General features: G+C 38.4%; 1 protein-coding gene across 7 annotated transcripts in view; it reads right to left on the bottom strand.

Moving 5' to 3' along the window:
• Positions 1-26,560, bottom strand: part of MDFIC (MyoD family inhibitor domain containing) — a 92,383-nt gene extending 65,823 nt beyond the window's left edge. The window contains exons 1-4 of one of the 7 annotated variants that reach the window (XM_087429822.1): positions 25,687-26,224; positions 25,542-25,586; positions 25,222-25,408; positions 5,562-5,684 (exon numbers count right to left, since the gene is read on the bottom strand). In XM_087429822.1, coding sequence (XP_087285948.1) covers positions 5,562-5,684; positions 25,222-25,315 — 217 coding nt within the window. In that variant the 5' untranslated portion in view covers positions 25,316-25,408; positions 25,542-25,586; positions 25,687-26,224. Of the gene's footprint in view, positions 1-5,561; positions 5,685-25,221; positions 25,409-25,541; positions 25,630-25,686; positions 26,225-26,429 lie in introns of those variants that run through there. The other 6 variants (XM_087429834.1, XM_014785533.2, XM_004418790.3 and 3 more) reach the window with 6 other exon arrangements.
• Positions 26,561-27,827: the final 1,267 nt, after the last annotated feature.

Genomic DNA, 27,827 nt, shown 5'->3' with positions numbered 1-27,827 from the left:
CGACAGATAAATTCATTGAGTGTTTAACTCACTTAAGCTCTGCGCTAATTAAGCATATAATATGCATTTTCTTGTATAATCCTCAAAATAACACAACAGGGTATAGAGTTTTAGTACCACTATTTTAAAAATGAGAAATCTGATCTCAGAGAATTTAGGTAACTTGCTCAACACCAGTAGTAATGATGTATCCAGGATCTGAACCCTGGCAGTCGGCTTCCATTGGCCTCCAGGACCCTGAACTTAAGGTGCTCAAAACAAAAGATGGGCAATGGTTCTCTCTAGCTTCTTGGGCAGAACCCAGATGAGCACAGAATAATGTACCCTGAGAAAGAAGTGTGTCGGGGAACTTGAGCTCCATTCTAGAACACAGCCTAATGGCTGTCATTGACCAATGAGATAAATACAGATAGCCATAAAAAATGGCTTATGATTGTCCACCCAACGCTGAAACTTAACCATGAGTTGGATTTGAGGATAATTGATGGTTAAAGATTCTTCTCTATAGCAATAATCAAAGCATCTGAACTGCAGTCACATAATCATTTGGTCAGCATATTGAAAGACAGAATTTTTCTGAGACAGATGGAAGACAGGACACTGAGCAAGACAAAAGTCACAATAACTTACTCCCAATATGGACTCCCAAAAATGAATGAGCATGAAATATAGGGAAAGAATCCTAGATTACCTAAGAAAGGTAACATAAAAGCTACATATCCCAGTCTTACTGGGTAGTACTTATTTGGGGGGCTTCTTTATGGCCTCTTTTATATAAAGTGTATTCTAAAAAAAAAACAAACAATTAATACTTAAGTGTAATGTGCATTCAAACATGAGAGCCACTGAAGAAATTTAAATCCAAACCTCTCAGTGCTCTTTCCTTACTACCAAAGTAAGAAATGTTCTAAGTATATAAATAGTACACCTGAGTATCTGCCTTCCTTTCAGTATTTTACACAGAGGAGGCATTCCCTAAAGTGATGAAATGGTATTCATTAAGAGGTGATCAGCGGTAAGTTGGCAAAGGCTAGGAAAAGAAATAATAGAGTTTCTAATAACAAAGCCTATTAATGTTGAAAGGAAACTCAGAGGATGCCAAGAAGGTTTCAAGCAGTAGGATGAGGGAAAAAGCATGATGCATCAACTCCATAAAGAGGAGGCAAGTGTGAATTAGAGAAAGGGGGCTTGCATTCTGCTACCAATTAAGTGCTTACTATTATGAGAGCTAAAAACTCTTTAAAATGAATAAATGGGTTAAATAGAATGGGGATTACCATTTAAGTAGAGCATTCTAACTCTGCTTCAGATCATGGGAATTCTACAAAATCACAAAGGAGAGAATTAGCTGAACAAAATAGTTTAATTTAATGGGAAATTTATTTCAGCAGAGAAGCTAAGGAAAATTTCTGGAGTTAAGTAATGACATTTAGAATTAGGAGACGTTTATGTAAAAGCAATGTCCAAGGATAAAGTTAAGTAATAAGAATTTTCAGAAAGACCTAGAAAAATCTGAGATAGAGACCTGAGGCACTTGAGAAAGAAGAACAAAGAAAATGTAAGCTCTCTCTATATAGGAAATAATTAGAATAGTAGAATTTGACCTAAATTAAATGAAAATATTACACACGCCTATGAGTATAAGCATAGGAATACACACACACATGCACGCGTGCACACACACACACACACTCCTTCCTACCTTAGAAATCCCCCCAAAGACTGAGATCAAAATGTTACTTCTGTTCCTCTTCTAGTCTAATTAAAACATGAAATGTTGCCTATTGCCTGTTATCATTTTATGCATATTATGGGTTAAATAGAAAAATTAATACTAATTGAGGGTGTCACTACACTGCAACATTTACTTAACTAAGTCAGAGGAATAGTGATTATTAAAACAAGGCATAACTCCAAATTATATACTGTACCATATATGCTAATCTGGGAGGAAAAGCCAAAGTCTTAACCAGTGTTCCCATAAAAGGATGCTCTTATAAACTCTAAAATTTAAGCCCCATTCCAGAAATTAAATTATACACCAAAATATTTTCTCAAAATATAAAAGCCTTTTAAGCCATAAAAAGGATAAAAATTCATAAAATGAAAAAATAAAACTTTCCAATTATAAAATTTCCTCACAAAACCTCTATTGTGTTTTAGTTCTCCATTGATTTAATTTGGATTTTTTTTTAACAAACTTGAGTGGTTGGAATCATCTTTTTAATTTAAATTTCATAAGAAAGAGAATCACAATGCACATACCCTGACCAGATTGTGTGTGGCCTATTTATTCAAAATGTTTGATTCCATACGGATTCCTTCTCTCTTGTTTATAACTTCCAGAAAGGATTCTCTCTAGTAAGTTAGCAACTCAAGGGCAACCAATTTGAAATCCAGACCCTGAGAGCACAGTATCTTAGGTCTGTCACCTGCAGTGTTTTCTAGAAGGACCAGGGAAGACACACAAAGCTCAAACTTCTGTGTAGAGCATGAACCAAGCATGAGCCACAAGTGGGTGGTCCACTGAGGTCAGGGTTAAAGTTCACAGAATAATTTGGAAATTATTCTCAGCTTGGATCTCATTTATGAGGCCTGAGAATACACCCTTTAATTAGAATACAATTTCCAAAGCAGCCACTCCCTTGACTTTCCAGAGCTCAGTTATTCTCAGAAAAGAAAAGTAAAAACAGCCTCATCACACTGACAGCTAACAGTCCCCTATAAATTATGCCTTAAATGTCCGACAAAGAAGGCAGCAGGCATCAGGGAAAATGGAGATGTTAGCTGCCAGACCTCACTAACCACTCTCAAGAATAGACAGAGAAAAAGAAGTCATATTAAACAGAGTAACCCTCCTTCACTTCTTGCTTATGCTGCTAAGCTGTCCCATGGAAGCTTGGAAAAAGAGTGGGTTGTGCATTTGAAAATGTTCCCACACCCCAGCCAGCCTCATTTTTCTGATGATCCCTCCATCCAGCCAACCTCGCATTACAGTGGGAACACTAAAATCAATTCCATGAGAGCCAGCTGTCCGCCTCTTCCACAGTGCTCAGGGAGCCACACAGGACTTCTGGAAAGGGAGCCAGCCCAATCCTGACTCACTACTGCAGATGTTCCCCTCCTCCCCCATGCAGCTCTGAGCCAGAGTCTTCTTTCCAGGGCCTATTGTTATTAAGAAAGATTTACGGGGCCCCAAAAATGTGCTGGACGCTGAAGCAAGGGGAAAACACACATCTCCCTAACTGTGGGGTGAAGAGAGACAGACATTAAATTATGCGGAGATGGCCAATGACGCTATGTCGAGCAAGCAGCTTTGCAGAGTTTAGTATCTGGGAGTTGGAATAGCAGAAGCTATCACAATATCAAACTTGCAAATGATATCCAGACTTGAGTCGGGTTTAAGATGACATAAAATGTTCCATTTCGGCAAATCCAGATATCAAATTTTTCTGTAGACCCAACAAAGTCGTCTTGTCTAGAAAAATGTGACCAGGAAAATAACAAAAATATAGTTTTTGAAATTTGTAATCATAATTCAGAGTCCAAGGTCACCCACAAATATTTGGAAATACTTGTCAGCTTATTTTCAGGCAGGAGCAGTATTACCGTCTTTTGCCATTATCTTTTGTATAGCCATTCATCTGTCAGTTTTCCCAGCAGCCCTCTCAGAGGGGGCCTTAAATCTCTCTCTCTGCGTTCCTTTAGTGCACATTAGTAGGAAACTAGACAGTTGTTCCCCAAAGCTCCAGTGTCCCATGGTACAGGCTGCATCATCTCAATAAAGAAACTATTTCATGCAATTTACAATATTTTTATCACTGTCCACTTAACCATTATAGACAATAGAGTAGTTCATTTTAAATCCATTCCCTTCAACGGTATGAATTCTGTGACTAAAATGAGCTTCACCAAATAGCACAAAAAAATTTTTAACACTTTAAAAGGACTCTTCATATTCTTACACAACAGTGCTTGTATTTTGGATTTTGTTCTAAGAGTTCTTATTCACGTTTTCCTAGGATAGGCTTTGAGAAGAAAATTAGGGAACTAAATCAATTAAATGAAATACACACACAAAATTCGGTGACTTGAAAAAAAAAAAAATGAGGCATCAATCATGTCCCCTCAAAAGGTGGAGTTAAAATTCTCTAAGACCTCTTCTACCTCTCACTAACTCTCTGAGTGTTAGAAAATCACAGATCAAATATGTCAGTATCTCACAAAACTCTAAGTTTTACAACAGCAGAGTCCATATTTAGATAGAAGATAACTAATATATGTTTTGGGGATAAATGTTTACTTGAAATGATGTTTATTTGATTCTTTGGAAAAAGCTATATAAATCTTGCTCCTCACTAATTTCTGAGTCTCCAAGACAAAAGTGTAAAAACCCAAAATGGTTCTAAAATTAATCTAATTAATCTAAAGCACACACACTTTTAGAGCTTTTGTCTGATAACTTGAAATTTCTTTCAACGGTGTGTTTATTGTTACTGTTTTTTTCACTTAGCTGGTTTCCTCTTCCTTTTTTTTCTGCTTTATTCTGTGTGGTTTTCAGCTAGGGACAGATACTGGGCCTTCTAGAGAGGAAAGGAAATGTGCCAAGATTCAAAGTAAGTGTAATATGTAACACAAGAAAGCGGCTATATTATGAAATTTTATAAGTGGAAGAACTGAATTAGAAAAATAAAGTAAAACAACACTTGATTCCCAATAAGGAATTCTTCTCCTCTATCGACTTTAGACAACTTAAAATGAGACATGGTAACTTGGTTACCATGAATGAGAATTTCAAAAGATTTTGAAATTCAGGATCAAAAAATTTTGAAATGCAGGCTCTTCCAGATATGGCATGGCAGTGATCTTTACACTTACACATTAACTACAAAGAATAATTCATTACATGCCAAATTCATCTTGAACCCACCTGGGGAAACTTAGCAATGGGAAAGTACGCTCCAGGTCTGGAGCAGAACCTGACACGGAATCAGCATTCTGAATAGCGCCCAAAAATTCTGGTATTTCTGGGCACGCCTAGAGTAAACTAAAAATATACCAAAGCCTTTGTATATATTCTACAGAGCAATTTTAGGAAGAGGAAGTGAACAAAAAGAAACCAAGTAGTGATAAAAATGTTATTGTAAAAAAAAAGTTTGGAATCACGTGTCTAGAAGAACAGGGACCACATTGCCATTACCAAAATACTACTCATTGTCCTTTAGCTCTGTCTTTTTTAGGTTCACAGTGCATGTATACTTAAGAGTTGTCTGACTTCCACTTAGTTGCTGCTCAAGAAGGAATTAAGTTTTGTCTAAATCTCTCCGAGAATCAAGTCTAAAATTTACAGGTCATTTCTTCCTTTCTAAAGAAAAGATGAAAACTGATAGTATTATTATATCCTAGTTTTAGCTCTATATTTTAAAATAGTCATAAAAACACTTTCAGATAAACTCTGTTTATTTACAGATTTCCAGCAGAATTATATGGGACAATTAACTGAGAGCATATTATCATAGTCATATCCCCAAATCACTCCAATTTTCTCTAAGAATACTTACTTCTGATGAGTTCATCATCTGAACAATTTCCCCAGATGGACTGGTCTTGCATCTCTCCATGTGTGAGGCAGCTATTGGTAGCTTGAGTTATATCTCTTTCAGTATTTTCTTTATCACATTTTTCTGAATAAAAAAAATATATATTTATTGTCATTAAATGTTACAGATTTTTCTCTATTTTTTTCATTTTATAGATTTTTTTCTAAATGCTTCTTAGTCTACAATAATTTAAGGAAATGGGTATGACTATTGACTGTTGCATATGTTATTGATTCAATAACAGATATTCACTGAGCACCTACTGTGTGCCCAGCATTGAGGACACAGAGATGTTTACAGTAAAAATAACTTAAGATTATTGTAAACAAATCATCATAACAGAGCAAGTGATCTGCCATGATAGAGAAATGTGGAGAGGTTACATCAAGGATGAAAGTAAGTCCATACACGTAGAAAGCAGGGCGACAGGGAAAGCATCAAAGGAGAAGAGACCCCAATGAGTGGTGGAGATGAAAGTCAGGCTGCAGTTGAATGAGGAGTGACTCAGAAGTAAGAAAGTAGAGAAAGCAAGTACAGGGTTCTCTCAGTAGAAACTTAGGAAAGAGTCAAGGATTGTGTTATGCATTCTCAGAGAGGGAGGGCATTTAGGATGAGAGATTTATACGTGGATTTATGGGTTCTCAGTGGGAAGGACAATAAGTCAGGAAAAGTAACATCTTATTGGGAACATAACTCAAGCAAAAAGCAAACTCTACCACAAGGTAAAATGCAGGCTATGAGAGGTCAGAGCACTAAAGAGGTTAAAAGGAAGAAAAAGATACTTATCAGAATTCAGAGCTCAAGAAAGACACTACAGAAAAATGTGTACGTTAACACGGTCTTTAAAAGATTAGCAGGAGTTCTAAAAGTAGAAATGGAAGAAAGGCCATTCCAGGTGGAAGAACAGCATGGGCAAACTCAAAAAGCAGACCTTCCAAAGGTTTCAACTCTCTGGACTATGAAATATTTTAAGGGGGACATTAGGAGATGGAACTGTAAAGGTTTGATTAGGATGGATATTTGAATGCCAAGGTGAGAAATCTGGACCTAATTTAAAAGCAAGATAAATAAGTCAAAGTAGCCATTGAAGCTTTATGAATTGCCTAATTAGAGCCATGCATTAGGAAGATTAATAAATTTGTGCACACCAGTGGTTCTCAATCCTGACTGTACTTTAACTCACTTGGGAGGCTTTTTAAAAAACAGATTCCTGATCCCCACCACCAAAGATTCTATTTCAGTTTGGGGTAGGGGCGCTTAGGTGATTCTACTGCACTTACATCCTTAAAGAATCACTGGAATATGGATCCATCCAAGAGGGAGAACAGAGTAAGAGAAACCAAAAGGGAGACTCAGCATGGTCCAGGTAGAAGTTGATGACAGTTTAATCAACTGGATAACAAGACCGGAAAGGCGGTAAATGTGAGAAAATAACTATAGAGGTTTGCATGGATAATCAGGGAAGATGGGTGAAAATGACTGAGTTCTCTTAGTTTGGATTTGACTGAGAAAACCTGGAGACCAGGAAAATAATTTATTAATCTAAAAAAGTATCTATTTGTAGATATTAGATGTTTAGGCATTGTGCTAAGCAGTGGGGATATAACGAATTATGAGACGCAGCCCAGGTCTTCATGGAGTTTACAGGCTAGTGGATGAGTTTAGTGTTGCACATTTGAATTTGCAAGTCACAAAGTTATAGCCAGAAGCAGTGGTCTTCCTAAACTTGATTGTTAACGCTGTTTAAATGAATGGGCTCACCAAAAAATGAGTATATTATAAAAGAAGAGTGCCACGAGGGGTCTGTACAATTAGAAGGGAATCAGATGAGGAAGAGAAGCTGGATGATGTCAAGCCATGGAAGCAAGGAAAGGAAAGAGATTCAAACAGAAGTTGTTAGTCAACTGTGTTAACATTTCCAATGGAAGGAAAAAATTTCTGCACATGCAAAAATTTCTCATGTACCATCGAGATTTCATAACAACTGAAAAGTTCTGCCATAAAACACATTTCAACACGTGAAAATAGATGGACACCCACTTAGGACTAAGTCCAGAGGCTAAGATCTCTGAAAAAAATAGAGTCTTCAATACGAAGCATTTTTAGTATCAAAACCATATTCAGATAGCAGTAAAATATAAATTACAAGTATGCTAAACCATCTTCTAGATTTATGTAACATTTATTCAGCATTATCATAGAGAAAATGTAATCTTCCTGAGATGTGTTAGTTTCAATTAAAAATCTTTACTTTTTTAAACAACTCCGGAAGTCTTTCCACTGCCACAGTCAACTCAAGGCCTTTCTGAGATCATCGACAGAAGAGATTTTTATACAAACTCTCTAGTACACATGAACTCGCTCATCAGCAGAGTCCTACATACTCGCTGCTACTGTTATGTAGCTGACTGCCGCCAGGTGTCATGCTTGTAGGCTTGATTCAATTAGTAACTTTAATTGAAGCTGAATGAAATTAATTATATAATTTTGAGCTGTTCAAGTTTAATTCCATTAAAATTAATTCATGAAACCAGGGCATTATGAAGCATTGCTGACTAAAAGAAAATAGGTATGAATAAAGCCTCTAGACACACTTGACTCACATTTGAATCATGTCCAATATTCGAGTGCTAAACACAGACCCTCTCAACTCTCCATTGAATAAATGAAAATGTCATGTGGTCCATAAACACACAGATTTAGTAGTGACCCACTACTAAAAGGAAAATAAAGTTCTTCCTGCTCTAAATATTTATTAAGCGGCAGTTTATCATATGTTTTTTTTTCCTTGTTTCCTTATCTATGAAATTCTAGAATTAGAAGATTCCCCAGTGTCCTTCTCAACTTAAAAAAGAATAGAAAAACTATCATTCTCTGTCTCATTATATTCAAGAAATAATAAATACTATGTAATTATTATTAAGTCACAATCATCAGTCTATCCAAATTTGCTTCCTTTGAAAGCTAAATGTCTTTGTTCATAAGTTGGTCTCTGCCTTTTGCTATGATACATAGCACCCAGCCCAAAGTGAGGCTCAGAAAAGGTTCCAAGTATAAAATTTAAATTGACTTCTGCCAATTCTCCACTTCTATTGGTCTCCACCAAACTTCTGTGACCACTTGACTGTTCTCTGACTTTCCCTCCATTATTTTGTTAACATCTCTTAATATTTAATGGAACACCTATATGCCAGCCTCATAAATGGTGCCCAGTTACATCTAACACTGAAGAAAGGCACTGAGAGTGAGCGAGATTTAATTGATAGACATTTGTAAGATGGGCACCATGATGTCCAGCCACAGAATCAACCTTACTACAACTTTCAATAGGTGGGGTCATCCACTACTCATTAAGATGACAAAATAGCAGATTTCTGTTACCAGTGCAGGTTTGCTATGTCACTTCTGAATTACAGAAGCAGAGCACAGTCCTAGTTTAATCAATTCCTTTCTGGGCTTATGAAGGTTTGTAGTTGCAATTCAACTATTATGTGGGCCTGAAAGACACATCCCATATGCAATCAAGTAATTTCAATGATGTATGAAATCAGTCTACACATTTCTACAAGACTGCTATATATACATCCAACAAGCACTCCTCCCCAACTTGGCAATTTTCTTTTAAAAGGGGGCCTTCATCATCTCAATGATGCTGTTCTTCTAAGCCAATGGTTCTCTACTGTAGAGCTCTTTAAACATAAAGATGCACAGGTCCCAACCTCAGAGATCCCAAGTCAGGTGGTGTGTGTGGGGGGGTGGATGTCATCATCATATATGGCCAGGTTTGAGGGGCACTGTTCTAAGTAAACTCTTCTGTACCACACAATTTAGAGAAAACCTAGAAGAGTCTATCAAATATTGAGATACAGACCTTGCTTCTCATCACCTTGTCACAGTATTCCATTAATCAGAGAATACAATTTTATCTAATCACTAACTAACATATAGGTATTTAGTTCTGTCTCCATGTCAGGACAACTATGAGAATACAAAACCTGAATTATATACAATACTAATCAGTTCTACTAATAGATGAATATATAAGAGATATGTTTTGAAGATTAAAGTAAAAATTGAAGACACTTTAAAAATAGCACTAGACCAAAGTCAAATACCACTGGCATCCACTTTCAAAAGGCTAGCTCCCAAGTATACTAGTGTGCCTACTCTGAACACAGAGTGCAGAAGAATCTTTAGATGAGGAAGAAAAAAGCCCAGTCTCTGACAACAAGTCCTCCAATTGGAGAAACCAAACATACACACGAAACAATCAAGCCAACTACAAAGCAGAAGGTAGTGACAACCGCCCTGGGTTGCAATTCTGGCTCAAAGACTGACCAGCTGTGTGACTGGGGCTGCCCCTCATTCTCTTCATCAGGAAACCAGGGCGTTGAACTGGATGGTTGCAGAGGCCTTTTTTGGCTCTCAAATTCTATAAATCTGACTCTGTACAAGGGCTAAACAATAGAGCCAAAACACACTCACGGGTGTTTAGAATGGAGTAGAGGAAATCAGAGAAAAGCCTTTGTAAGGCATTGGATTTGAGTTAATTCTCAAAGAAAGTGACGAGCATGAATTAAGCAAAAGAATCAAAGGAAAAAATAAGAGTTCTAAGCGATCAATTTAAATACAATATATTCTATTCAGAAATGACTATCTATTCTACAGGATCAATACTCTTTATTTTTTAATATTTTTCTAATTTTCTAAAGAAGGGAATGAATGGTGAGAAGCAAATTCTCTCCAATCTCAATTATTCCTGCTGAAGGAGAATGAGATTTGGGTAAATAGAACTCCCATTTAATTTAAAATTCTATAATATTTTACCTAGTTGGCATTATCCAAATTTACAACTTTGAGAGTTTTACTTGTCTCAGAGAGTTGGGGAATAAAATAAATGAATGGTGATTAACAAGAGAAAAATCTGAGTATCAGAAATAAGTAAATTGGATAATAATATATGTAAAGTATTATATATGCCAAATAACAGCCACTCAGCTTGTATGTAGTCGTTAAAAAAGTAAAAATAAAAACTTAAATACTTCCTTTTGCTGAAAGAATAAATCAAAGAATTTTTGAAATTACAGTATCAGCAATTTTCAAAGGACTTTAACATATAATATTTATTTGATTTTCAGAACCATCAACAATATAGTAAGGAAGAAAACGTTAGCTCAAGTTTACTAATGAGAATACAGAGTGAGTCTCAGAGACAGATATTCAGCTGGAAATAGGAGGTTAAAATTCAGACTTAGAAAGGATCTTGCAGCTCAGCTAATCTCACATTCCACTCTATGTAGAAAGCCCGACTGCAATACTCAGAACTTCCCCCAAATTCCAAGGAATGGTACACCTTATAATGAAATACATTCTATTCTTGGTCAATTTCATTAGTATGTTATTCTTTATTTTGAACATAAATCTGCTGTCAGGTAATCTATAACTAATCCCACTTCTGCCCACTGTAGGTAGAAATAGTAAGCTTAAATTTTTCTATAAGACAACAGTTCAAACTATTGAAGAGGTTATTCTTTCCTTCAGTTTGTAGTCAATTAAATATACTCTCTCAACAGCTAAATGCTTTTAGCAAATAATAGTAACAGAAAAATCTAGTAATATTGCATGAGGTTGAAATGAGTTTGTCAAAGTTACTAATGAACTTTTAAACATATAAAGTTCTGTACATGCCGTGGTTTTCCAAGAAATGGGGACAATATTGTCATCTGAAAGTCCAGATATTTGAATCCTTCCTGATGAATAAAAAGACTCACATTAGGTTCTCAGGGACAGAAATACTCTCCCTAAATTTTACTTTGCACTAGAGAAATGGTTAAGAGAATAGGATGTGAAATCAGGGTGCCCGGATCCATTAACAATGTGAATCCTGGGCAAATTAATTAATCTTTGTCAGATTCTTCATCTTTAAAATGGGAATAGCAACAGTACCTACCTCATAAGGGAGATGTGGAAATAAATGGAATCATGCCTGGAAAGCAGAGTGTCTGGTATATAATGAGGGCTCATTCACACTTGCTGTTATTATTACATTAGTGTTACTACAATAAGCACCTTTTTAAAACCTGCTATAAACATATCATAGGGAGGCTGTTGAGAGTAGTGTCTATTCAGTGATCCCTATGTGAAAAACCATGCAAAAAATCTGTTTCCAGACTAAATATAAGGAAAACTATTGCTTTTTCTGAGACGCTGTTATTTTTTTTCTTATGGACAATGAAATCATATTAAAGAAAATGTTTTCTTTTTGACTCAAATCTACAGACAAACTTGAATAAGTGGGTTTGACCCTATAGTCTATATCTGTATATTTTGATTTTCCCCCAGGTTTGGACCTCCTAGACTACCTATATTTTCCATTATCCTGTTTTAATCCTTTCTAAAAATGTGCTCTTACAGGTTACCTCAAATATTCTGCTGAACTAGGCAGAGGAATGCGTAAATGAACAAACTAGTCACCAAATACATTTTCTACTTGTTATCCATACATTATTTGCTACTTCATGAAAGACTAATATAAATAATGGCACCTGGCAGATTACCTTATAAAATCTCGTAAAACTTAATGAGTATAAAGTACACTTATTTCTTATAGAAAGGAGTATAAGCAGCTGTCTTTGTGCTTAATTTTGAGACTTTTGCATGTTAGATCTCATCTACTTCAATTAAATATTTGATGATAATCTGTGACGGATCATTTATAGTCTACATAATATGTATATTCTTACTGCTATGCAATCTATATTCATACGTCCTTTATCTGTAAACAAAACTGCTTTAAACAATGCCATTTTTACTCTTCCATTCAAATACTCGCATTATTTCAGATGATCTAAGCATATTCTGGTCTATGAAATCTCAAGTAATCTGAGACAAAAATCTCTGGGAAAAGCAAAAAATCTGGGTCTGTACTTCCCAGAGGCTCAGAACAATGTGGAAATCTACAAATGCTTCCCAAATGTAACCTTTACAAAACCAAAGATAAGGCAGCTTTCAGGAAGACCAGAGGCTCTAGAATTTTACTTCTTCACTGATCCAAAAAAAAAAAAAAAAAAAATCCCTCAAGCCTAATGACCTTTAAGAAACATTGCAAAACCTACCTGTTTTGCCTAAGGTTCTAAAGCGGATTAAAATCTCATTGTCCAAAAAAACACGTCAAGATCACCAAAGCATTTTGAACTGATGAATGAACATATGCATAAAATTTCATAATTTTATAAATACAACAAAGTTATCACATAATCACAGATATACTATAAATGTTTCTTGAATAAATTAAATGCTTAAATCAATTTAATTTAAACAATTGTTATTACCAATATTTTGAAAAATAATAAGACTTCTGAGTAAAATCTAAAACGCATTCATTCCTTCAAAAGGCTTCTTATGCGTTTAGAAGCTTATGATGTGTTTAGATTCAAAAGAGTGAAAAAAAAGACATTGACTCAACTAGTTTACAGGTTGGGGGTGAGTAGAGAAGAGTGAGTTATACATACAGCAAAGTGGAAATCAATTACGAAATTATATGTATATGCAATTGAACATGGATATGCAAATGAATAGGTACAAAATGCAGAAATATTTCAAAAAATATCTCAATAAATCAGGGCTCTAAGTAAGTGGGGGAGAAGGAGGAATTAGGCACTTTCCACTTCAAAAAATGTAGTAGGGAGGTTAGATGACAGCAAGCTGATATGGGGTACCAGGACACATTATCTCAGTCATTTTAATCTCCTGTGCCTTGTATACCCTTAAAATATATTTTCAGGATGACTGACCCTGAGGCACAGTAAACTCCTGTCTCCTCAAATACTATAGGTTCAACTGTGTTCTTTCTACCAACAAGTATACTCATGCTAAAGCCAAACACTCATTGGCTCAGGGAACTTGAAGTTACATGGGCTCATAGAGGTCCCTTAGGCCAACCTGAATACTTCCAGGAACAGGGAAACAGCCTCAGAAGACAGTTTACTCCAGTTTGGGATGGCTTAATTATTCAAAGACTTTCCTCACAACTGTCTGAAATTGACTTTCCTATAATTTTCACTGATTCATCATATTTTCCTCTTTGCAATCAACAAAATCCCTCCACGTGACAGTCTCATATTAGAAAATATCTCATGTTCTTCTGTCTTTATCTTCTCTGTGCTAAACACTCTTACTTTGTTCAATGGTTTTTCAGAGTCTTCACACTCTATTCATTCATAGGACATGATAGACTTCTTACTCTTTTCTAGAAAGCTATGATGAAAGAGCTTGTCTTACTGATTGCTGAAATCCAGAGACACTGTATCTATAGCACTTCCCTTACTTGGCAGTTGATTAACTCTATTACAAAAAGGAACTGAGGACTCTACCATCTTCCCCTTTTTTAAAATGATGATGCACACATGCTTTAGTCTTTTAGCATGATCACTGTTATACATGCCACAATTTTAAAAACTTCTCTGTTACTTCTCAGTTATACCAAGTGATTTTATCAAGAACACTTCCTTTCCCAAGCTCTCTAGTTAAGGGATAAACCCTTATTTGGCACTATTACAAGAATGAAGGCCAATGGAAATGAAAAGTGAACCAAAGGGGGTTGTTTAATCTATAAAGGAATTTCAAAGCTATGATTTGAGTCTGATCTTGAAGTAAATAAATGAGAGAGGATGGAGAGGAGCATTTCAAATAGTGGTGAGGCCACAAATAAGACAGTGATAAGAGAATTAGAAGTATATTCAAATTGATTTCTTGGACTTCAGAATGATGGATATGGATTAGAAGTCAGGGGATGTGTTGTCTCTGGTACTTCTCCTGACGGCTAAAACCAAGAGCCTCTCATTTAATTCACTAACCCAGCCTCTTGCCTTCTGGACCATCTCCTTGGGACATTCTCCTTTAAGACCACCAGACCATTCTGGCTCTACAATCTTTGCAATCTCCTTAACTTTCACAGTTTCAGTCACCTCCAGGCAGATAACTTGTAAATCCATTACCCTACCCTTGCTTCCTGTCCTGACATATAGATTTGAAGTTTTAACTCTACATGAATATATCCCTAACAATTCAAGCTCAACATTTCCTAAAATTCATCACCACTTTGCTTTTGTCTCTACCTGTTTCTCAACTTTGGTCAACATCTTGGTGAATGGTATTCACAGAAACATTTTTCAATTCTCTGTTTTCCCTTTATTTCCTCTGCCCCAACATAATCAATTACCAGATCCTGCTAGTTACAACTTCCCAATTTCTCTCAAATCTATACTTTGTTTTCCACGCCCACTACCAGTGCCTCCAATCTTTTTCTCGTGCAACCAGAAATACTTTCCTAACACAAAGATTGAATAAGTTTCTCCTTAGCTCAAGTAAGAATTAAATTCATTTTGCATATTGATGAAAAATTGATATAGTGATTTTAACATGGTACACATTTTAATGTTGTAAACTCCTACACCTTTCCCATGTTCCCTAATTGCATTCTGTATCTCAGTGAGAAATAAAGAGTAAAACCCCTCAGAAAAAATCTTACTAAAGATCCTGCATGTTGCTTGGGTGATGGAAGAAATAAGAGTAGGTATACATTCATAGAGACCCAAAAGATCAAGGGCAGATGTGCCACAAAAAGCAGTAGAAGGACCACACCTTGGAGTAGAAAAAGTGAGGAGAGGAAGCTGGTTCCTTTGTACTCTGCCACTTGTCTTCAGAGGGCCTGTCACCTGCTCAACCACAAGTTGCCTTATTTTTAGTGCTCAACTCCGCATAATCCAAACCAAAAAGACCTACAAACTGTGTATTCTTCAGCTAGCAACTTGTGCTAGCAGCTAGGTCACTAGCAACCTAACCCAAACAAACCTGACTTCTTGCCATCCTGAGATTCTCCCTCAACCTCTAAATCTGTATGATCCAGAACTGTACCACTCAGCTGGCAACTGGCCATAAACTAATCTATCACACGGTTCTTGCTGTAATCTTGAATTCCTGTTTAGAGAAGGGATTACAATTTAATTTGGCACATATTTATATCTCATCCTCTCTCACACCCAGTTTACAAATTCCTTGTGGGCAAAACTATGTATTACACATTTTTAGTCTTCACATGACTTTGTACATAGTAGGCACACAACAAGTATTTCTTGGCAGGGTTTCCTCTTCAAATGTGTCAATAATAAAATACATGTGCTAGCATGAGAATTAATTTCAGACTTTATTCTGGAAACTACTAAAAAATCAGGCATAAAAGCACATGCATATGAATCATCTGCAGATCATGTGGGTGTGAATCTGAAAACAGAAGTGGACTGCAAGTAAAAACCACAAACAAAATTAATGTTAAAATAACTCTTTTCATAGTTCCTACTTAGTGAACCCTAAGTGCTTAGAATTACAGTCTGTAAAATATAACTTGATGCCAAAAACTTAGGGTTAAAAGCTTTCCTCCTTCAGGATATGTATGGTAATGTAAAAAGAAGATACGAAAAGTTTAAGTAACTTCAGTAAAGTGTTAATGGCAAGAGGGGGAGGCGGGGAAGAAAGAGATACAGAGACAGGGAAAGAGAGAGAAGGAAAGACAGAGAGAGGGAAGCATCCAAAATACTGGTGCATAAACACATGACTGATTAACATAGAGGAAGGGCTGCAGCATCTTTTTTGTTTTTTAGTAATGTTTTCCAAATAGTTTTTTTTTTTTTTGAGGAAGATTGGCCCGGTGCTAACATCTGCTGCCAATCTTCCTCTTTTTTCTTTTTTTCTCCCCAAAGCCCCAGTACATAGTTGTGTATCATAGTTGTAGAGTTGTGGCTCTTCTATATGGGATGCCACTTCAGCATGGCTTGATGACTGGTGCATAGGTCTGTGCCCAGGATCCAAATCGGCGAACCCCGGGCCACCGAAGCGGAGCGCACGAACTTAACCGCTATGCCACCAGGCCAGCCCCGTGCAGTATCTTTAATCTGCTCCAATGAAACACCAATGTTAAACTAGCCAAACATCTAGAATCTAGCCAGTGCAGAATCAGTCTTCCCTTAATAAAAACTGAACAAAGACTTTTAGAAGTAGAAACATATAAATCACATCCCCTGCCTCTATGCAGTAGAATAATTACATTATCTCAGAAAGACAATTTAGTTGGACTGTTTCCCTCTTTTGTTTGTTGTTGTTGTTCTAATTTTCCATTTGCAAATGGAATAACTTTAGATTGTGTCAATTTATGTTTCCTTATTTTCCTCAGATCTTTTATTATAAAAATATAATGCTAGTAAAATAATTGCACACTGTTATTAGACCTTTCCATGAAGTCACCTCAAGAGATCCAGGAAATAAAGTTCAAAGAAACAGGAAAGGCCCTTACACACCCAAAAATTCCACAGTTTCCTCAGTAGCCCTGTAAAGGTCACTCAAATATATATTCAGTCATGTGCCACATAATGACATTTCAGTCAACGATGGACTGCATATACAACACTGGTCCCATAAGATTAGTACCACATAGCCCAGGTGTGTGGTGGCCTATACCATCTAGGTTTGTGTAAGTACACTCTAGGATGTTCACATGATGACGAAATTGCCTAATGATGCATTTCTCAGAACGTATCCCCGTCGTTAAGTGACGCACAACTGTATTAAATCCTTGCATGTGAACTGACCAACCAACAGGCAAGATTCTTGCTGGCCAGAAATCTTAGCTTGCCAGTTGCACTTCTGCTCTCTCTGGCTCCCCATACAGCCTGGAACACAAGATCAGTTAGAACAAACACACTCTTCCCACACATGGGCAATCCTCCTTCCTTGTCCCTCCACTGCCTCCACCTGCCAACTTCCAACACTATGCTAATTCGAAAAATCCATTCGATCTGCTTCTATTCCCAAGCAGCCGCATGCTCCTCGCTGAGAAAGGTAATCAACCATGCTGACCACGTCCGCTAAAAATTCATGCCATTCATTCTTAGTTAAGCCCTCAGTGTTACTGGGCAGCCCTTTTGTTTGCCCCAGATTGACTCCCTCTTCAATTCTTCATTCTTCCATATCTTTTCCACACATCTCAAATTTCTTGACTCACCCTAACCCCCCTCGCTCTCAGCAGATGTTACCATCTACTTTGCTGAGAATATCTAGGCCTTTGATAATCTCTTTTTCACATCAATTTTTCTCTAGATTATCACTCATCCTTTTCTCCCATTCCCATCTCAAAGGGGAACATTCTCAGCTTTCGGAAGACTGTTCTCTTCATCCCATTCCTTCCCAGAATTTTACTCTTTCAAACACCCAATGTACCACCGCTCCACCCCAGGCCCTTTTATCTTCAATCTCTCTCGATCCCCTCCCTGGCTTTCTTTGCATTGTGTGTAGTGAGCATGCTCAAAATCCACCCATTCAAAAGAAGCCTTCTATATGCCTTGTTCCTTCCTTAACAAACTACAACTCCTCACCTTCCATGACCACTAAACATCTAAGGCTTCTGTGACCAATTCTTATGGACTTTTCCGTATTCTTTTCCTTTTAAGTGTAGCCAGTCCCCCAATCCGGTTCTCAGTCTTCTCTCTCCCTCTCATGCCCATCCATCAGCTTCCTGGTGGTGGACTCTGTCTGTGAGCCTGACCCTCACCACTCTCCTAATTACAAAATCTCTTTTTCAGTGGCCTACTGGCTATCATAGCTAGGGTAAGTTCAATGGAACCAACATGATCAAAAGAAGACTCAACAGCTCTGCTATGTTTCTACTCAGGCTAAAAAGCAAACCTATGGATTACCTTAAATGTCTACCTTTCTACCATCTCCCATATTAAATATTTTGCCCAACCATATCAATTCAATTCAACAAAATTTGGACACTGTGCTTGGTTTTAGGAGATTCAAAGATGAACAAGTAAAAATTAATGCCCTCAAGGGGCTCTTACAGCTAGGTAGAGCTCTATTCAAATTTTCCTATTGTTCTTAAATCCATTTTCTCAATTCCTCTCCCACTAGTGCTACCCAAGGTCCTCTGATCTTTTGTCAGGCTATTGTAATAGGCTCCTGGATAATCACTTGCCCCTCCCTCCAAAATCATCCTTTGAACTGCCACCAGATTTATTTTCCCAAAAATGCCAATTTGGCCCTGTTCTTCTTGAGAACTTTCAATGGCTTACCACTACTTACAAACTCCTCAGCAGAAGAATCAGGGACATCCTCAAAATGACTTTCTCTACTCCTTCATACAGCTCATACAGCCCACACAACGGTCTGAGTGAAGTACTCAACATTCTGTAATAACCCCCTCCAAGCTTTGCTTCCCACCATCTATCTCCACAGAGATGAGTCCTATGACCATGCTTCTTGGTCCAACTCAAATCAAAAGTTTTCCTTGATGTTTTCCCAAATGCCCCAGCTAGAGATACTGTCTCTCTCCCATATTCTGCCATCACACTTTCTTTGTGCCTCTATTATAGCACCTATCAGTCTACCTTGTATTATAGGTAATCGTGAATGTATGTATTTCCCCCATCATCCTGCAAGCCCCAGATTTCATTCAGCAGTCTATTCCTCTCTGTACTTGTCATGTAACAAGGTTTTATATATATATATTTAAAATACATCTATTTTACAGATGTATTTTATAAAAATTTTACATATTTAAAATACAAATGTTTAATATTTATAGAGCATCTGAGTAAGGCAGAAATAAACAACACGAAAAGAAACAAAAAGGGTATAGTAGAGATGAAAATCAGTAATAAAATTAAACCTCTATACAAGTGCCCTGAATTAAAAACACAAACATATAAATGCTTTCCCTATTCAAATACCATCCTCCACCCTGACCCCAAAACTGTTCCTTATTATCACCATTTGCTGCCCTGACTCACACTTGTTCTGGACAGCAATCAAGCCCCCCATTTATCCAATCATTTATTCCACAAATATGTATTAGGTCCTACTTCAAGGTCAGCAGTGCTACCTGCCTAACTCAAGATTTTGCCCCATCATCTACTTCCTTAACACACCCACCACCAGTTCAGCTCCTACCATGCTATCCCTTAGAACTTTTTCACAGTTCCCAGCTCAAAAAGTTCAACCTCTCCAAACACTTTCTTAAATTTACAGACATATTGGGGCCGGCCCAGTGGTGTAGTGGTTAAGTGCGCACGCTCCGCTTCAGGGCCCAGAGTTTGTGGGTTCAGATCCCAGGTGCAGACCCGCACCACTCATCAAGCCATGCTGTGGCGGCAAACAACATACAAAAAATAGAGGAAGACTGGCACAGATGTTAGCTCAGGGACAATCCTTCTCACCAAAAAACAAAACAAAACAAAACAAAAAATTTATAGACAACCACTTGTTTCCTCCCTCCCTCCATTCTTAGTTTTTCCCAGTTACATCCTTCTCTTACTCCTTTGATTCTGTTTCTTAGCAAAGGGAAAACGAATGTGCCTAGCTGATAAGCCTTACACTTCTATAACTAAACTTGTAAAATGAAGAAGTGGGAGTATAAGTTCTAAGTTGCTTGACAATGCCCCCAAATCCTCTTCCAAGTCTAGATAAGTCTCCTTATAGTGTTCTAATTAAGCCTGCCCTTTCTCAAGCACCTATATTCAAGTGTTTCCAACCAGTTTCGATTCAACTTAATTTTGTTCTTGGTTATTTATTTTTGGTTGCCGGCATTATAATAGTATGTTCTCTATAATTTATCATTGTAAATATATGAAATTTAATAAAGTTTAATTCCAACAATCTAGTGAGATTTATTATAGAACTAAATATAATTTATCACTCTGTTTCCAGGAGAAAGGATAATCCAAGTTCCAAAAATCCAACTTATAAATGAACGCAACTCATGTGCAAATTATGGACTTCTTTCCTTATTAATCCATAACCCTGGGATCTCCAAAGAGCAATGTAGGGCAGCAGAACAAGAATACCTACTGAGGTGCTGGAAGAAAGTACTAAAATATCTGTTTACTTATTTTTATCTCATCCTTTAAATTTTTTATTTACGTATTTCTTTTCTAAGCTTCACAATGTATTTAGATTACAGTACATAACATTTTGAAAAGAAATTTTTTGCGAATGAATACTCAGGTCTATTTTTGTCAAACGAGGATATGTGATAAAAATGTTGGAGAGCACTGAGAGAGAGGATGCATGGAGTGATATGACTTCACGTTTGGAACTTGAAAAAGGGACTTTTTAAAAGCTTCCTACTAAAAAAAAAAAAAACGTTGTTTTTAAAAATCTATCAATGTAACATATCTTTCCACAGATAAAAGCCTCTAAAACAAGAATTCTCAACTAGAGATAAAGAGCACCAGGAGCTTATTAAAAATGCAGATTCTTGAGTCTTGAGACTCTGAATCTGAAAGTCTGGAGTGGAGCCAAAATGCCAGTTGCCTTGAAAGATTTGGATAGATCTTAAAACAATTGACATTTGGGGCCAGATAACTCTTCGTTGTGAGGGGCTGTCCTGTCCTGCGCACTGTAAGATGTTTAGCATTACCCTAGAGGGTAGCTTCTACCCACTGGATGCCAGGAGCACCCACCCCACTCCCCGTTATGACCACCAAACACACCTCCAGACATGGCCAAGTACCTCCTGGAGGGCGCAATCGTCCCTGATTGAGAACCAGAGTTAGCAGCCATCCAAAGATGACATACGTCGAGAAATGCCATCCTTAATCAAAAGGATAAAACCATATGCTAAAAGTAAAAGAATACGGATATTATAAGCATACATTGTATAAACTGAAATAAACAGGCTTCCTGTAAAGGAAATCTGATTAGCCACTATAAACTGCTGACAACTCAGCTAAGCTTCTAAGTCAAAGCTCTTCTTATGTAATTTCAACTTGAAGATGTTCTCCCTAGCTTCTATTTTAAATTATTTTTAATTAACTTCACTGGCATTTTGCATCCTGCTATGAAAAGTCCGCCTAATAGTCTCAGAGGACTCTCCCCAGAGAGGAGTGCGTTAAATCACACATTATCACATTAAAGTATATTCCAGCACTTACAGTCCAACAGTCTAAGTCTTGGCAAATGCAATGGGGGGAGGGGATGATGCAGGGATGGGAACAGGTTCAAGTGATTCACAGTATCCAAAGCCTATTATCTTCAATTCATCCACCCGTAGGAAAAAGTTGTATTGATTCTCCATTTCAACCACATTTATCACAATGACATATAATATATTTTACAATTTGTGCTTCCACCCTGATTTCTACCGACTCTGTATGAGACCTTGGGCAAGTCACTTAAATTCTTTGAATGTCCTTTCTAAAAAGTGAGCCAGTTGGACTAAATTATTTCTAAAGATCCTTCTAGTTACAAGCCACAAATCTATAAATGAAGCGCTTAATTAAAAGGCTCTTGCAACTACATGGATTCTAGTAACCATTAAACAAAAAAGCAAATACCTACATCTGCAGTGTTGACAACACAATGAATTTTAAGATGCTTAATCCAAAAAATTAAAAAATCACAATTAGATGAACCACGTATGCAAGCTCCATTCTCTCTCCAAACAAAAATATGTTTGGCCCAAATGGTCCTTCACTTATCAAGACATTTATACAGGTACTTTGCGTGAGAAGGCGAATCAAATCAATCTTTCAGAAGTTAGTCATAAATAGGGAAATAGTTTTAAATCGCATGTTTACTTTTTATTTTCCATAACAGAGATCACAAATCAGCTGCTTAGAGGCCATTTCCAGCCTGCAGGTGTGGTTGTTTTGTTTGGCCTGGACAAAAATTGTATTTAATTAGTTGCCAACTTTTAAAAAGGGAGAGATGATACAAAAAATCCTTATTTCCAGTATCTCTTGAAATATTGGAAGATATTAGGCCAAATGGCAACAATGAGCTGGAGCTGAGAAGTACTGCCTCCTGGCCCAGGAGCTCTCCAGTGGCCCACAGTCCCCGCTGTTCCTCATCTTCTGACACCCATCCTGGTTCACTCTTATAGCCCGGAGCATATGAGCTTATGTTCTTGCTCTGTAACAACTTTCAAAATACACAGAAGAGATTTTTTTATGCTTTTAAAGCAACAGAATTTTGCTTGCAGACTCACAGCAAAAGGGTAGAAGTTTTAAAAAAAACAGAGCTACGCTCTCAATAAGGAAAATCTTCATAACCCTGAATGCTGGTAAGCAGAATGCACTACAATGTAGGTTTCTAACTAACCACCTAAAAGAATGTAGAAAGGAATTCTAGATTTAATGGGGAGCTCAGACTAGAAACACCCTAATATTACTTTCAACTTTAACATTCTACGCCTTTGGTTAGCAGTATAGATAGCTCTTTACAACACAGTAATATATGTATAGGTTATATCATATGTCTTTATGTACATGCATATATATATATATATATATATATATTTAACTTTGCAGGGGAGGACTTGACCTTATCCTTCCTCTTCATAAAAAGGTATTTTCTGTTAACTTTCATAAAATATTCCATTTTTCTCACCAATTTTAATATATAAAATTTTAAAATTAGGTTTCAATTAACTAAGCAGCCACATCTAACCAGAGAACTATTAAACTATTCTTCTGAAAAGATAATAAAGAATCCAAGGACAGAAGGAAAAGGATAAAAGAACTCAAGGAAGAGCTTAAGAGCAGAACAGTCTGCAAATCTTCTTCACTGTCTTTACCAATAAAACCAACCAAACCATGAGAGGCTACCTCTTGAAGCTTTTTCCCTACCCACTTGCTCCAAAGGTTTTTTTATTTCAATATACCTTATGAAACCCTGCTTGTTTGAGACACAATATTTTAACGAGATTCAGTGGATTTTCTTTTTTAAGAAATCAACTTTATATTACACTTACAATTAAATTGATGTCTATTTAAAGGATATTGTGAGTCGCAGTTAAACTAATAAAAAAGCAATAGGTAACCATGTTGCTAAGGCTAAGCCCATTTTCAGGTGAAATGTAACCCAAGAGTTTCCACACTGATAATGTGTGTGTTGTATGCAGTCAACATTGCACTTCAGACCATCCTAGACGCCTGCTTTTTTTTTTTTTTTTTTTCCCCTAAAGCCCCAGTAGATAGTTGTATGTCATAGCTGCATATCCTTCTAGTTGCTGTATGTGGGACGCGGCCTCAGCATGGCGGGAGAAGCAGTGTGTCGGTGCACGCCAAGATCCGAACCCAGGCCGCCAGTAGCGGAGCACACACTTAACCACTAAGCCACGGGGCCGGCCCTGCCCGCTTCTTAAAATCAGATCATGTGATACCTTACAGCATTGCGTCTGCACAGGTGCATTAAGTACCACTGCAAGTTCTCCTAGCTGACTTCAAAAATGCATATTATTAAAATTGGAAATTGTAGACATCAACTATTTCCAAATCAGTTGTTGTTCTAGTACGTTTGACGTGATTTTTGACATAAGCATTGTTTAACATAGTGATTAGCTCAAGTGTGACCATAAAAAGCCCATCAATGAGTCGATATGACTACTGAGGGCATGCCTAACTACAGGAAAACGACTGTGTTGTCAATAGTGTGCAGAACATGGGCTGCTTCTGGGAAACATATGTTTATCATTCTAGTTCTGATTTTCTGATTTTCTCCGTTTGAAAAAATGACTCATTGTTTAGAAGCAAAAAACAATGATATACATAATTCAATTTAACAGCCCTGAATGCTAAAACATTTTAATTTAGCCATGGATATTTTCTGCTTTTACCTATTTTGGGTTCAACATTAACTTCTTCTTTTCCACTTTCTGCTGCCTTAAAGAAAGAGAATCTCAAGAAGCTCACTACACCATTGTTAAAGGGGAAAAAAAAGCTATCAGATATGCTTAAAATCAAGAGTATAAAGTAGGTTTTTGAGCCCAGGAAAATTATTTCGTTTAGATCAGTGTCAGAGCTCTAAATCAGAATGCCCCTAGAGGAAAATGCATCAGAGGAGTAAGGCTCTTGCTCTGTCACCAATGAAAACCTGAAGTATGTTACCTTCAAGAGAAGAAAGACATGGTCTGACTTGTTTATAACCTTGTTATGGAAGTTTCCCAAAAACAAGAGTATTTTCTTCACAGGCTGTATGTGTTTACACTTCGGAAGAACACAAAGGAGCTAATTCATTATTGGAAAGTGTTTCTTTTAAGGCATGTTTATTTCAAAACAAAACAGTTATTGAAAACGAATGCATCAGCCATTCCAAAGCAACTCGTCACAGAAACCTAGATTATGGATTATCAGCGTAGCCCACAACAAACAGAAAGATGAACGGAGAGTGCAGGCTTGTTCAGAGAGCAGCGGCAGTCCTGGATCTGATGAAGACACAAGAACTGAAGAGACGTCGGGGAGAAGGGCCTTAGATCCCGCATATTGGAGTTTTAGGCCCCGAAATGCATATACTTAAGAAAGAAGCAATCCTGTCATCCTGTTTCTCCGCAGCCAAGGGAAGGGGGAGTGGAGGGACCAGCGGATCCCGCCCTCTTATCCGGTTGTTGATCTAGGGCAGGAATCCTGGAGAACTTGCTTGAGTAAAGCTAATCATGCAAAAGTTCACAACTACAAGCTATCTGTCCACACCGCACCAACCTCCCCACCCCTACCCCAATCAGTAAATGTGTGAACAACTTCTAAAATGCAACAATGACAAAGAAGCTTGCAACTTGCAAGCGCGCACTCACCCTGGACCGGGGTGCCCAGCCGGCCGCCGCCCGCCTCGGCCGCGCGCTGCGGCCCCGCGGGCCCGGGAGCCAGGGCTTCGCCGGCGCCGGACATGGGCCGTTCCACCGCGCTGCCGCCTAGCTCGCCGCCCTGCGGGGCGGACGCAGGAACGGCTGTTAGGTGTTGGGTGCAGGGAACTGACTGCTTCTGGCGGAAAAAAAAACGTGTTTTCAGAGAAGAGCACGCCACCCCTGCGGGACATTCCCTCCCCCTCCGCTTCCCTCCCCCAAACCCCACCCCGGGGAAGTTTTGATTTGAAACCAGGGAGGAAAACTGTTACCCAGCAAGTTGACAGCAGCCGAGTCCCAGGGGTCGGAGGGGGCCACTGAAGAGGGAGGGGGCGGAGAAGGGAGATTAGATTTGGGAGAAGCTCGGGGGAGGGGATCAGACGCCTCCTCCTCCCAGCCGGGGAGACCACCACCTACCTCGGCATCCCCCCCGACTCGCTCAAAGCCCCTTCCTCCTCCTCTTCCGCCCCGGAAAGTTAGCGAGGCCCCGGCAGCAGTCGCATCGCGCCCCGGTGGCCTGACGGTGGCGGCCGCCCCTGTGCGTCCCTCCCGCCTCCCTCGGGCTCAGCCAGACACCGCAGTGGCGGCAACTGCGGCAGCGGCCGCTCCTCCGACTGCGCGCTCTCCGCCCCCTCTTTCCAGCCAGCTCAGTCCGGCCGGTTCTCCTCCAAGGGGGACTTGCTCCCTCTGCCTCTCTTGCCCCCTCCGCCACTCCTACACTCCTGAAACACTTCTCCCTCTGTTGCGCCTTTTCATCATATCCGGATCAGGAGGCCTCGAACTCTTGGCGGGCGGCCGAGGCTGGGGGCGGCGACCCGGGCTCTACCGCGAGCTCCCTCACGCCCCGCGCTGTCTGGGTCAGGAGGCCAAAGCCCGACGGCACGGCCCAGCGCGGAGGGGTGCCTCCGGAGCTGGGAAAGGAGGGAGTTGGCTGGTCCCCTGCTGGCCAACAGTTCCCTTGAGCAGAGTCACTCCATCCCCTCTCTCCCAACTCCTCGTCCCAGTCCTCCCCCAGACCAGCTGAAATTCTGGGAATGCCCAGAGAGAAGTAGAAACTTTTAGGGTGGACAATGCAAAAGGAAAAAATACAAAAATATCAAATTTTAGGTGTGGTTTTGAAACCTTGACCCCTATCTCTTAATCTCTGAATCTAAAGTTACCTTTATTCTGTTTTTCAGTTCTTCGTTTATTTTGGTCAAACAGGATCCTGGGTCTGGTAAAACCAGCTGCAGTTGCACGAAAACACTGGAGGCATCCAGGCAGGCAAGTTTGACACCCTTGAGAATGGCCTGGCCCAGGGCGCCAAGCCGGGCCTATCGCAGGCTGAATGCCAGGAAAGATGGCCTCTGCTGTGAGAAACTTTGTGGCCGGAAGTAAAACGCTGATCAACTCTCCATTTATAAAGGAGATGCTCTGATTGTAGCTTAATCTGATGAGCCAAGAATATCAAGTATAAAGTAATTTGCAGATATAAAGTACTTTAATAATACATTCAGATAACTTTTGCTCTTTATTTCGTTGTGAGTGAAATGCAGAATTCATTTGTAGAAAGTAGAACAAACTCATTCTTTGACTCTCTAGGAAAAGAGAGGAATCACAGTAATGTTACCAAAACTGAAGACAATGTACATTGGATACATCCTCTTTCTAGGTGTATCACTAATAATATCCCAGGAATTTCATTTCTTCAAAAATCCAATTGGAATTGATTCCAATTGATTGAAAAGACACATTTCTCACCTTTAGAGTCGATGCCACCAAACTTACTTTCAATTAAACCTGAAAAACATAGCCTTTGAAGTTTTTGATGACAGTTATTCAGACCATACTCTCCAAAAGACGAATGACGTTTTGCCCAGTGACCTATGACTAACAAATGCTTTTTTTTGTAATTTAGAGATTTCAGAAACCGTGTGTATAAAAGTGCTTTAACTCCTGAAAACTTATCTAGGGGCCTAGACTATTTGGAATCCACTTGATGGTTGCAGGTCAGTTCTGAGGGTGACTGCATTACCATTAGAGAATAAACATTTAGGAAGCATCGCTGTCTACTGTAGCATAATCTGCAATCAAATGAGTGGGATAGAAGGTAGTTGCTCTGGTATGTTCTGTTTCATCCCTTTCTTATATATTTCCTTGCCTTGTTTTTTCTTTTTTCTTTTTTTGTTTTTGATCCCTTCGCTGAGATGTTAAAGTCCATGAATATCAAGGAGTTGCAGCACTCTTCTAGAAAGTCATAGTCAGTGATAAATACTTGTTAATTTAATTTCACACAGTACTTAATGTTGCACACATGGTAGGTGATTCAATAGATACTCCTTGAATTAAATTTAAACATCTTACTCTTCAATGGGGAAGAAATAAAATTCAAATAAAAATATTAAGAACAAATGAAAGGCTGTGTGGTAGAATCAAGATACTCAGATGCTATATCTTGCTCAGCTGTGTGACTTTGGGCTAGTTAGTCAATCTCTCTGTGCCTTGGTTGCCTCAAAGTGAGAATAAGAGAAGATTCATAGGGTCTCATGAGGATTAAATAAGATAAGTCTCCTATAGTA

The sequence above is a fragment of the Ceratotherium simum genome, chromosome 1 (assembly GCF_057802395.1).
Source record: "Ceratotherium simum simum isolate JZ-2026a chromosome 1, ASM5780239v1, whole genome shotgun sequence".
In the NCBI taxonomy this organism is placed as follows: domain Eukaryota; kingdom Metazoa; phylum Chordata; class Mammalia; order Perissodactyla; family Rhinocerotidae; genus Ceratotherium; species Ceratotherium simum.
The sequence above is the reverse complement of the archived record's forward strand: the minus strand, read 5'-3'. Positions and strand labels throughout refer to the sequence as shown.